Raw genomic sequence first — 13464 nt, 5'->3', positions numbered from 1 at the left:
ACCCAGATGATTGAAGTGGAGGAATTAGAGCTTTTCGGACCGAGGAAATAGAGCTTTTCGGGCCGAGCTTATAGAGCTTTTTGGGCCGAGGAAATAGAGCTTTTCGGGCCGAGGAAATAGGGGCCGAGGAAATAGAGCTTTTCGGGCCGAGCTTATAAAGCTTTTCGGGCCGAGCTCATAGAGCTTTTCGGTCCGAGGAAATAGAGCTTTTCGGGCCGAGGAAATAGAGCTTTTCGGGCCGAGGAAATAGAGCTTTTCGGGCCGAGGAAATAGAGCTTTTCGGTCCGAGCTTATAAAGCTTTTCGGGCCGAGCTCAGAGAGCTTTTCGGGCCGAGGAAATAGAGCTTTTTGGGCCGAGGAAATAGAGCTTTTCAGGCCGAGCTCATAGAGCTTTTCGGGCCGAGGAAATAGAGCTTTTTGGGCCGAGGAAATAGAGCTTTTCGGGCTGAGGAAATAGAGCTTTTCGGGCCAAAGAAATAGAGCTTTTCGGGCCGAGCTCATAGAGCTTTTCGGGCCGAGGAAAAGAGCTTTTTGGGCCGAGGAAATAGAGCTTTTCGGGCCGAGGAAATAGAGCTTATCGGGCCGAGGAAATAGAGCTTTTCGGGCCGACGAAATGGAGCTTTTCGGGCTGAGGAAATAGAGCTTTTTGGGCCGAGGAAATAGAGCTTTTCTGGCCGAGGAAATAGAGCTTTTTGGGCCGAGAAAATAGAGCTTTTCGGGCCGAGGAAATAGAGCTTTTCGGGCCGAGGAAATAGAGCTTTTCGGGCCGATGAAATGGAGCTTTTCGGGCTGAGGAAATACAGCTTTTCGGGCCGAGGAAATAGAGCTTTTCGGTCCGAGCTTATAGAGCTTTTCGGGCCGAGGAAATAGAGCTTTTCGGGCCGAGGAAATAGAGCTTTTCGGGCTGAGGAAATTGAGCTTTTCGGGCCGAGGAAATAGAGCTTTTCGGGCCGAGGAAATAGAGCTTTTCGGTCCGAGCTTATAAAGCTTTTCGGGCCAAGGAAATGGAGCTTTTCGGGCCGGGGAAATAGAGCTTTTCGGGCCGAGGAAAGAAAGCTTTTCGGGCCGAGGAAATAAAGCTTTTCGGGCCGACGAAATAGAGCTTTTCGGGCCGAGGAAATAGAGCTTTTCGGGCCGAGGAAATCGAGCTTTTCGGTCCGAGCTTATAAAGCTTTTCGAGCCGAGGAAATAGAGCTCTTCGGGCCGAGGAAATATAGCTTTTCGGGCCGAGGAATTAAAGCTTTTTGGTCCGAGCTTATAAAGCTTTTCGGGCCGAGCTTATAGAGCTTTTCAGGCCGAGGAAATAGAGCTTTTCAGGCCGAGGAAATATAGCTTTTCGGGCCGAGGAAATAGAGCTTTTCGGTCCGAGCTTATAAAGCTTTTCGGGCCAAGCTTATAAAGCTTTTCGGGCCGAGCTTATAGAGCTTTTCAGGCCGAGGAAATATAGCTTTTCGGGCCGAGGAAATAGAGCTTTTCGGGCCGAGTCCAAACGCAAAAGTGTCCTTGACCCGGGTGCGTTAAGCAGCTGTTCAGGAGCGCTCGTCAACGCCTCAGTTTGTCTCCGGAGAGCTGCACCATATCCGTTTCCAAATCAAAGAACAACAGTCTGTAAATGTGTGGTCCAGCCCAGGATGAAATATGCATCTTGTGTTTGGATCAACGCACTTCAACGTCACCAGTCCCCCGTCATCATCACCACCAACTTGGAAATGGCCCCTTTATTTCACAATATCTTCCTGAATGATTCTTAGATCCTTGTTAATCAAGATTCCAACCTTTTGAAATGCGTCCTATCAACAGTCTTTTCGTCCCTCCACCTGCACATAGTGGAATTCGCCGTTGGTGGGAATTGTGAAAGTTAGGAACAGAGTTTTAAGAGGAAGTGGAATGTCCACCTCTGAAATCTTTAGTTCACCTCAGCATTTACGAAATGCTGCTACCTGTGGGCTAATTCAATCTCCGTTTTCTGAGAATAAGAACAATGAATGGGTACACGTGTCCATTTTACCAATAAAAAGGACAAATCAGCCTTTATCAAACTACACCTTTACGGATCATTTCCTGACAGCAATGTTTGACCACCATCATTTATACCTCCCTGTTGTATAATCAACGGTGTTTATCCACGAGCAAATACCTATCCACTCTTCTGGAGGGTGTATGGAGAGTAAATAACATCCGACACATTGTTTGCATAGTCCCGGAAGAAGAACACCTCTTTGATTCCAATGTCAGACCTGAGCGTCAATGAATTTTTTAACAACCCTTTGCCAGGAGGTGAAGTATTTCTCCATAAAAACAACCATCTTCCTGTCTGTGATGCCCCTTTTTTACTGTTTCTTCCTGACTGATGCCCCTTCTTTTTACTGTTTCTTCCTGTCTCTGTCCTGCACATGACAGATGAACAAGCTCGTCCATAATCTCCTCGCTCATTGAAAAAATACATTATCATCACACAACTTGTTCCTCAACACCTTTACCCAGGTGAGGTGTCCCTCTATAAAAATGTGAGGTGTGGTTATCAATGTGAGGTGTCCCTCTATAAAAAAAAACCCACCTTTAGAGGCCATTTTTTTCCCCGCAAGCGGGGGTTGGCCTTTTTCGGGGACCATGGTTGTTGTTGTTTTTTGGTCCCCTTTTTGGAGCAATGTTTTACGGCCGGATGCCCTTCCTGCCGCCAACCCTGTTTGTCGGCTTTTTACGACACACAGGGATTTACCAGTGAACTGGTACTCAATTTGCCGACCTCGGAAGGATTACAGGCTGAGTCAACCCCCCTGGCGTTAATTCAGCGATCGACCGGGATTCGAACCCAGGATCCTAGGAATCCTAAGCTGGCACCCTAGCCGCTAGCCCAACACCAGGGATTTAAGGTCCCTCTATGAGGTTGTGAAATGTTAATCACCCTCAATGTCCTTTCGTTCTCTTGATGACCACATTTTATTTACATTTTGCACCGAGATCGATTTTTCAAGAGCTCAAAAAGATGATCAAAGGTTTTTTTTTAACAAGGTAATATGTTTCTGAACTTGCGATGCTCACCTCGTGTTTCCGCAGCGACCTGACACGATACGCTGGGCACGTCGCAGTAGATGCCAGTCCAGCCGGTGGCGCATTCGCACCGAAACCATTGCCCTAACTGCAGACAGGTGGCGCTGTTCTTACACGGTACACCTGTACACCAGTCCACAAAATTCTGCGAGGAAATGAGGCAAAAGGTGCACGAATGTAAAGTGTACTTACAGGCCTTACATTTACAATGTATACAAATCATTAGTACTTCATCTCCACAACTTAATTCCACCACTATTACTGAAGCAAAGTCGGCCCAAAACCCAAAGGTAGTTTCACTCTTCCGTGTCCCTCCACTGATTTGGCTTCTTCTTCGCCTTGACCATGGACGCTTCACTCCGAAGCTCCGCGTATTCATGTTGCATCAAACATATCTCTCTGGCTCCATCATTGGGCATTTTGTTCTTCCTGAACTCCCACCCTCTGTGTGCACAAAATAATTCGATGGCCCCATTTTCAGATTGATGTTGTTAGTTGAAGTAGTTTGTTGGATTGTTAATCCACTCGTGCGACCAAACTGGTAATGGTGGCACCGCCTCGGTACAACCAGCTCATTCCATCCAGTGGTTCAGGAGTGAATAAAAGTCAAACACACAAACACACTTCTCAAATTATATGTACAGTATGATTATGAATCTTTAATGCTTAAGTAAATGTGATTTCGGTTTATTTATTTATTATTATTATTTTTTTGTTGATCATAGCATTGATCATAAAAAGATAAACTGACACATAAAACAAAATAAGGGGAGCGGGAGACAAGATGGAGAGAGAGAGGGAAGCACACAAGTACAACATTTGAGAGCAGGGACATCGGGAGATCTGTGGGAGGGAGAGGACTTGGGGGGGGGAGGCAAAAGATCAAGGTTTTGGATGGGGGAAGATAAGAGATGGTGGTGAACAGCTGTTTTAAAGACCTGGAGGGAGGAGTGGGATTGAAGGGAGTGGGGGAGTTTGTTCCAGAGGTGGGATAAAAGGGGAATAAAAGAGTGAAGGTGAGCAGAGAGCCTAGACTTTGGCAGTTTTACCATAAGAGGGTTGCAGGCAGATCTTGTGCATCCTGTAGGAATATTTGCGGGACAGAGCCCAGAGAGAGCTGGAGGAGCAAGGCCGGAGAGGAGTCGGTAGAAGACGGAAAGACCACCAACCTGCCTGCGTTGAGTGAGTGAGAGGCCCTCGGAGTTAGCTTCATCACGGGAGATTCCAATGATTCTGAATGGTTTGGTTTCTACAGCGTGAAGACGAGCTAGGTGTGAGGCAGGAGCACCGGCCCAGAGTGGAGAGCAGTAGTTTAAGATACGATTCAACAATTGTTCCGGCCACATGTGAAAACGACCAAAAAAAGCCAATAAAATGTGACTTTTATGCATCGTAATTTACATAAATGAGCTCCGGGTTGGTTCAACCAGCTGAACTTGTGTCATGTAACCTTGTGGTTGCATTTTAATATCCCGACCTAACTGGGAAGTCCATCGGATAGCACCGACTGTATTTCATTGGGCAGGAAGATGGGTTGGGAAAACTACCCTTCCTGTGGGATGCTAACTTGGAAGTGTCATGGGGCACATATTCTTCTTCTTCTGCATGCAGCACGAGGCCTCAGAGTAGCAGGCTTGGCCGAGGGTGCATCTGATACAGTGCCCCCGCTGGTTAGGACAGGAATTTCTACTCTTAGTGAAGGATGCCCTGGGATCTCTTTAACATCCACCGACTGATGCCGGAAGATGGAACGCCCAGTTTAACGAGGGACGGCACACATATTGATGAATTACCCTACCTGTGGAGCACCAGCATTAGTCGGTCTACCGGGATGGCAGTTCATAGCTGGGTCGGGATTCGAACCCAGTCTAGACAGCTATAGAGGTGAGTATGTGCACCTAGAGGCCATCCTGCCACATCGAGCATGTAATAATTAATGATTTACAGAAGTAATTATTTAATTAGCCCTCACACACGTGTCTCTTCCCTTCGTACCTGGCAGTTCGTGCCCGTGTATCCTTGTGGGCAGATACATTTGTGCGTTCCCAGACTGTCCACACAGGTGCCCCCATTGCGGCAAGGTTGGGAATCACATTCGTTGATCTCATGCTGACAGTTGCTACCGGTGAATCCGGTCCGGCAAATGCACATGTACGTGTCGATCCCATCAATACACCTTCCGCCATTGAAGCAAGAGCTTGGGGTGAAACAAAGGTGCAATTGATCACATGGCAAAGGTATGAGGACATGGTAATTGGCAATGCCGAGGCTCACAGGATCGGATGGCATCAACAAATTTGTGGGACCAAGAGGTTTTGAAAAAAAACCACACACACACACACACACACACACGCACGCACGCACGCACGGTGTGGTCATTTACTTGGTTCGACTGTCCTGAATTTTGGCCTCACCTGTCCGTGCAGTCCAGAATGTCCGTTTCGCAGTGTGTGCCCGTGAAGCCGCGTAGACAAGCGCACGTGTAGCTGTTGGCATAGTCAATGCAGTGGCCGCCATGATGACAGGGTGAGCTTTCACATTCATCCAACTCTTGCTCGCAGTATTGCCCCACAAAGCCAGGGTGGCATGCGCACGAGAAGCCAGCTACAGCGTCTGTACACGTGCCACCGTGATGACATGGCGCTGAAAAATACACAATGAGTGCTCAAACGGTGCCCAAGGAGTGCCCAAGGAGTGCTCAAGGAGTGCCAAAACAGTGCCCAAACAGTGCCCAAGGAGTGCTCAAGGAGTGCCCAAGGAGTGCCCAAACGGTGCCCAAGGAGGCGGTCACGGTTTTTCGAAACTGTTCCACGATCCTCACGCACGCTTGAAGTTAAGTAATTGTCACATTTGTATTTTTGTCGAAACTGTATTTATCTTACGTGTGTGTACCTTTTGCGTGTCCCTGGGAAGATTATTATCGGTGTTAATCTTTCATACCTGTAAAAAATAGTCGAGTATTTCGCGCCACGCGGCCTAGTTGTTGAAGCTTCCGACCTTGAGGCTTGGTTCTCTCCGGGCATCCAAAGCGGTTATTTTTTCATTCGTGTGTTTGTCAAATTTCAACTCGCTATTTTATCGTCCATGCGTTATTGTTTGTTTATAGTTAGTTTTGGTTTGAATTTCCTGTAACTCGTAATTAATTAATCGTGTTCTGCTCCGCGTGTGCGGCCTTGTACCCCCATCGGTGTTTGTTTACTTAACTCCCCTACATCGTGTTTTGCTTGGCTCTTAGTTTTTTCCCTTCTACCCCGAACATAATACTCTTTGTCTAACGTTTTAAATCCCCACCCCCCCCCCCCCCCCAAAAAAGAAAGAAAAACAAACCAAAAACATTTATTTTTTCTTTCTCCACGTGTGCTGTTTGTCTCATCCTGTACTTTCTGTCCAGGTGTGCTGTTCGCCCCACCCCCATTATCTCCTTGCCATCCACCTTTTGCCCTGTCCACGTGACTCGTGGTGGTCCCTCTCGGCTCTCCCCCCGTTGGTACTTTGTGCATATAAGATTGTTTACGGATCTGTTTTAATATTATTTAAATATGTATAAACTTTCCCCTTCAGTGTTTTATTCAGTGGTATATTACAAAACGGGTTTTCTTCCTATTTAAAAGGCTTTTTTCAAATTCCTCTCCATGTCATTCCATGTCAAAAAAAAGAAATTCAATATCTTATACGTCTCCCTCACTACATGGTCTAAATTCACATTCATTCCACCCCTCCTCCATCGTTGTGAATCGGATTGCGAACTTGAAAATCACAACAAACCCAATTTGTTATCAATGTTCGTCTTTCATTAATCATCCACTTTCGAAACTCCCCTCTTGCCCCTCCCCTCCAAATCCCCCCCCTTGCACCTACACTCCTAAACTCCCCCCTTGCCCCTCCACTCCTAAACTCCCCCCTTGCCCCTCCACTCCTGAACTCCCCCCTTGCCCCTCCCCTCCAAATCCCCCCCTTGCCCCTACACTCCTAAACTCCCCCCTTGCCCCTCCACTCCTAAACTCCCCCCTTTCCCCTCCCTCCTAAACTCCCCCCTCACTCCTCCCCTTCAAAACTCCCCCCCATCCCCTCCCATTCAAATCTCCACCCCATACCATTCCTCTCCAATTCTCCCTCCTCCTCAAAGCTGCCTCCTCCCCACTTCGTCTCCCTTCTATCTCATGCCTCCACCCCCCCCCCCAACCTTCTACTTTCCTCTGCCCCCCCCCTCAAACAACCCCTCACTGTGCCTCATCCCTTCACCATCAAACCTTTCATCCTCCTCATCCTTCCCTTTCTTGGAACTCTTCTGTAATCTCTGACACACTATCAACTGCTCTCCCTACCTCTCCCTCTCATCCTTCATCTTACCCGACTCCTCCCCTCCCCTGTCCTGTACCCGATGCTCCCACTCTCTCTTCATTAACGGTATGGACCTCAAACATCCGGGGCCTTCGCTCAAACCTGACTGATCTCTCCATACAGGTTGCTTCTGACAATCCAGACTTGATCTGCTTAACAGAGACTTTCCTCCTTCAAGATGTCTCTGATTCCTTAATATCTCTTCCTGGTTACTCCCTCCTCCGGTATGATAGACCTGAGCCTCGTCCTGGTGGTGGGGTGTCTATGTTTATCAAAAACTCTCTTCCTCACTCTCCTTGCACTGCCCTCTCTCCTCCTCACCCCCAGGAGTACCTCTGGCTACGGCTTCCTCTCCGCTCCCACCTTTTGTTAATATGTGTTCTGTACCGTCCTCCAAACAGTGATGACTCCATTTACATTTCACTGTCTGACAACATGGACCAACTTCTATCAACTCATCCAAACTCTCTCTTCCTCATATGTGGTGACTTCAACTGTCATCATGCCAGCTGGTTGGGTGTGGGTTCCTCTCTCACCAGTCATGGCACCTCAGCAAAGGACTTCTGTGACTCACTGGGATTGACACAATCTGTCAATTTCCCGACCCGGATCTCAGCCAATGGAGTATCTTCTCTTCTAGACTTGGTTATGACAAACTTCCCTGCTAATGTCTGCTGCTCTTCTTCTGCTCCAATCGGTTCTTCTGATCATGTGCTTGTCAAAGTGGACATCTCTCTGGCCATTCTCAGAGAGCCTCCTCAGCGTCAACGAGTCTGGCATTTGACTCAGGCCGACTGGGATGGTCTTCAAGCAGCCATCAATCGTCTGGATTGGTCTCCCATCTCCACTGCCTCTGACATCAATTCTTCCTGGGAATTCTTCCAAAGCAAACTGCTCTCTCTCATGCACAGACTTATCCCATCTCGTCTTCAGTTGTCTTACCCTTCCTCCCGTCCATGGTACACTGAATCTTGTGGTGAGGCAGTTGCCCTGAAAGAACTTGCCTTTGCCTCTTGGAAGGCAAATCCAACTGAAGGCAATCTCAGTTCCTTCCACCAAGCTCGGAACAAGTGTGTGTCTACCCTCAGGAGTGCCAGGAAGCACTATCTCTCCACGCTCAAGAATGAACTCTCAAACCTGTCTCCTTCCTCCAAATCCTGGTGGCGTCTGGTCAAATCCGTTTCTGGTGTTTGTTCCCCCTCCATCCCCTCCCTTACCTCAAATGGCCACACAGTTGACATCGCACGTGACAAAGCCGAATGCCTCAACTCTGTGTTTGCCTCAAAATCTTGTGTCCCAAACCCATCTCTCTCTGTTCCCACCCTTCCCAGTCGAACCCAACTGGTCCTGGACTCTGTGTCCTTCTCTCCTGACAAGGTGGAGGAGTTTTTGTCTAACCTCGACTCTGATTCTGCAACTGGACCAGACGGCATCAGCCCACGGGTCCTAAAATCCTGCTCTGCTGCTCTATCTCACCCTCTCTCTGTCCTTTTCACCCTCTATTTTGCTCAAGGTCATCTGCCAGCATCCTGGAAATCAGCAAACATTACCGCTTTACACAAAAAAGGTGCAAAAACAGATCCTTGCAACTACAGACCAATCAGCCTGCTCCCAATTATCAGCAAAGTCATGGAATCCATCATTGCTTCGGATATGAAATCTTTCCTCTTCTCCAACGGCTTGATCTCTGATCATCAATTTGGTTTCAGACCAGGTCACTCTACTCTGGACATGCTGCTTCTGCTGTCTCAACAATGGATGGAGGTCCTCAATGCCAAACAGGAAATCAGAGCTGTCTCCCTCGACATATCACGTGCCTTCGATACGGTCTGGCACCCAGCTCTGCTCACCAAACTCTCCTCCTATGGTATCCATGGAAATCTCCATGCATGGCTTGCGGACTTCCTCTCTGGTCGTAGTCAACGTGTGGCCCTGAATGGATTTCTCTCAACTCCCCTTCCTGTTCAGGCTGGAGTTCCCCAAGGCAGTGTTCTGGGCCTTGTGCTTTTTCTGGTCTTTATCAATGATCTCTCCGACTCTCTGGAAAATCCTCTCTATCTCTTTGCTGATGACTCCACTCTCTGCCGCTCCATTCCTCTGCCCTCAGATCGGCAATCTGCAGCCTCCTCACTCTCTGAAGACTTGGACAAAATCACAGACTGGTCAAACAAGTGGAACATGTCTTTCAATCCTGACAAATCTCACACTCTTACTATGTCTCTCCGAAAAGATCGACTGGACAACCCTCCCATCTACTTTCTCAACAATCCTCTCCAAGAAGTTCTGTCGCTCAAGCTTTTGGGTCTCACTATCTGCCATGATCTTTCTTGGGAAAACCACATTTCCAAGCTGGCCTCCAAAGCCAGTCGCCGACTGGGCATCCTCCGTCGTGTGAAGTCCTTCGTCGGCACACCTGAGCTCCTCACCACATACAAGGCTTTCATCCGCAGCTCAATGGAATACTGTTCTCCCCTATGGGCCGGTGCTCCTGCCTCACACCTAGCTCGGCTTCACGCTGTCGAAACCAAAGCTTTCAGAATTATTGGAATCTCCCGCGATGAAGCTATCTCTGAGGGCCTTTCACTCACTCACCGCAGGCAGGTAGGTGGTCTTTCTGTCTTCTACCGACTCCTCTCCAGCCTTGCACCCCCAGCTCTCTCTGTGCTCTGTCCCCCAAATATTCCTACAGGTCGCACAAGATCTGCCAGCAACCCTCTGATGGTTAAACTGCCGAAATCTCGGCTCTCTGCTCACCTTCACTCTTTCATTCCTCTTTTCTCCCGCCTCTGGAACAAACTCCCTCACTCCCTTCAATCCCACTCGTCCCTCCAGGTCTTTAAAACGGCTGTTCACCACCATCTCTTATCTTCCCCCATCCAAAACCTTGATCTTTTCTACCCCCGCTAATTCACCCCAGATCCACCTTGTTTGAAATTCCAACTTCTTTCCTGGAAGTCCTGGCAGTGTCCATATGTTTTATACCTCTCCCACCCCCCCCCCTTCCCATGCCCCCGCCCCAATGCCCTCTCCCTCTCACAGATCTCTCGATGTCTCCATGTCTCTCGGTCCCTGCTCTCAAAATAATGTTGTGTTTGTGTCCTTCCTCCTCTCTCCCCATCTTGTCTACCGCTCCCGATGTTATATGTTTTATGTGACGGTTTGTATTTCTGTGTGATTAATGTTCGCTGTTTCACGAGCCTCGATCTTGTATACAAAAAAAAGAAGAAAAAAAAAAGAAAAAAAAAAGGAGTGCCCAAGGAGCTGCATTTCTACAGTGAATATTACTGTACGTAGAAAAATATAAAACAATTATTACTGAAATAAAATTGGTTTCATGTCATAAAGTTGCCCCAAAATGAAAGAATAATTTGTGTACAAGTCAGGAGATGACGATGGTTCACGAGCGAGCGGTATTCAATGACAAAGGTCAAAACCGACATTGACAATATATGAATAGGAATGTATTATCTGTTATGAGACTAGTTAGCTACACAATACCGGAAATTCGTTTCGATTCCGACAACTTTGAAAATTTGACCTTTGTGACCTTGAAATGTCAAAACGAAGGTTACGGTTATGTAACGCTACACCTTCTTCCTTCCACCGTTAGGACATCGGACAATGTTGGGTGTTTGCCTCGTTTTAGGGCACGCGTCTCTCGTCCGAGTAATGATGGGCAGAGTTCATTCCTGAGGCACACCCAGGGTATATAGGTGTTCCCCCCCCCCCCCCCCTCTTTTTTCCAGGTTCGGTTTCAAATCGGTCTCACGTAATTTTAGATTCCGCGCTCTATTTTAGACCTTGAAATGAGATAGAAAATAATGTAGAGTCAGTTTTGAAGTTAGTTAGCTACACAATACCGAAAATTCGGTTTGATTCCGACAACTTTGAAAATTTGACCTTTGTCACCTTCAAAGGTCAAAACGAAGGTTACTGACCTTGAAATGAGATAGAAAATAATGTAGAGTCAGTTATGAGGTTAGTTAGCTACACAATACCGAAAATTCGGTTCGATTCCGACAACTTTGAAAATTTGACCTTTGTGACCTTTTAATGTTGAAACGAAGGTTTCTGACCTTGAAATGAGATAGAAAATAATGTAGAGTCAGTTATGAGGTTAGTTAGCTACACAATACAGAAAATTCGGTTCGATTCCGACAACTTTGAAAATTTGACCTTTGTGACCTTCAAAGGTCAGAACGAAGGTTACTGACCTTGAAATGAGATAGAAAATAATGTAGAGTCAGTTATGAGGTTAGTTAGCTACACAATACCGAAAATTCGGTTCGATTCCAACAACTTTGAAAATTTGACCTTTGTGACCTTGAAATGTTGAAACGAAGGTTTCTGACCTTGAAATGAGATAGAAAATAATGTATAATCAGTTATCAGGTTAGTTAGCTACACAATACCGAAAATTCGGTTCGATTCCGACAACTTTGAAAATTTGACCTTTGTGACCTTGAAATGTCAAAACGAAGGTTAATGACCTTGAAATGAGATATAAATTAATGTAGTCAGTTATGAGGTTAGTTAACTACACAATGACGAAAATTCGGTTTGATTCTGACAACTTTGAAAATTTGACCTTTGTGACCTTAAAATGTCAAAACGAAGGTTACTGACCTTGAAATGAGATAGAAAATAATGTAGAGTCAGTTATGAGGTTAGTTAGCTACACAATACAGAAAATTCGGTTCGATTCCGACAACTTTGAAAATTTGACCTTTGTGACCTTGACATGTCGAAACGAAGGTTACTGACCTTGGAATGAGATAGAAAATAATGTATAATCAGTTATCAGGTTAGTTAGCTACACAATACCAAAAATTCGGTTCGATTCCGACAACTTTGAAAATTTGACCTTTGTGACCTTCAAAGGTCAAAGGTCGAGGATTCTGAAATTTTTTGGCAAGCTTGTATTTCATTATGTATGTGATAATATAAGATCATGTACGACATTTCACCCTATCAGGAAGCAAACAATGCAATAAAACCAACAAAAATCGACTTTTCTAAATTGCGTGACCTTGTGACCTTGACCTTGGGGCGAAAATGAAAAATCGAGCTCCGTGGGGCTAGACACATGACATTGGCCTAACCAAATACCGAAACCCCTGTCAGATTCCACCAACTCCCTCGGAGAAGATGTAGCTTGAACTCGATTACCCCCTAAAAAGACATCTTTTTCGGGCGTGGCTCCGCCCACAATGGGCACAATACGCCCACTCTAGGCAGGACACATGGACACAATTAAATGATGGTTATATGTTATAATTAAATGATGGTTATATGTTATAATTAAATGATGGTTATATGTTATAATTAAATGATGGTTATATGTTATTAGTAAATGATGGTTATATGTTATAATTAAATGATGGTTATATTTTATAATTAAATGATGGTTATATACTCAAAGGCAAAAGTTATTGTGACACACAAACAACAAACAGAATCAGTGTTAAACTTTTACTGCCGCGAATGAAATGTTATTACATGGAAAGACAAATGTTTCAAGGTATGGTAACGATCAACAGTCCATAAGAACAGTGCACCTGGCATATGCAAATGAGCCACAACACAAGAGGGGGTTCACAAGCAAGTTCACACAGTCAGTAGCGAGTGTGTCCACCTTGTGCATTGATGCAGGCCTGGCACCTTCGCCTCATTGAGGCCACTAAACGTCGATGAAAGTCCTTGGGAAGATCATTCCATATCCGAGGAAGGATTTGGTGGAGTTCCTGCAGCGTTTTTGGAGGATTCGGATGACGTCGTAAATTTGGAATTTCATCCCAGACGTGTTCAATGGGTGACAAATCAGGGAACTTGCAGGCCAGGGTAACACATTAACATTGTTCTGATTAAGATACTGCTGTACAACTCGAGCAACGTGTGGTCTGGCATTATCGTGTTGAAACGTCACTCTAGGGCCGTTCTGTTGCAAAAACGGTAAAGCGGCCATTTGCAAAATCTCGTCTCGGTACCTCACAGCATTCAAGTTCCCCTCAATCACAATCATTGGCGTTCTTGCTGCAACTGTTATCCCACCCCAGATCATAACGCCCCCAC

General features: G+C 46.2%; 1 protein-coding gene across 1 annotated transcript in view; it reads right to left on the bottom strand.

Annotated features, from left to right (window-relative positions):
• The window catches only part of LOC137422866 (uncharacterized), a 288315-nt gene that overhangs the window by 41792 nt on the left and 233059 nt on the right, over nucleotides 1–13464 (bottom strand). Inside the window, exons 18-20 of the mRNA XM_078774985.1 lie at nucleotides 5466–5694; nucleotides 5047–5248; nucleotides 3043–3196 (exon numbers count right to left, since the gene is read on the bottom strand). Of these exons, the coding sequence (XP_078631111.1) occupies nucleotides 3043–3196; nucleotides 5047–5248; nucleotides 5466–5694 (585 nt within the window). The remainder of the gene's footprint in view (nucleotides 1–3042; nucleotides 3197–5046; nucleotides 5249–5465; nucleotides 5695–13464) is intronic.

This window comes from Myxine glutinosa, chromosome 3 (genome assembly GCF_964187855.1).
Source record: "Myxine glutinosa chromosome 3, kmMyxGlut1.1, whole genome shotgun sequence".
Lineage (NCBI taxonomy): Eukaryota > Metazoa > Chordata > Myxini > Myxiniformes > Myxinidae > Myxine > Myxine glutinosa.
The sequence above is the reverse complement of the archived record's forward strand: the minus strand, read 5'-3'. Positions and strand labels throughout refer to the sequence as shown.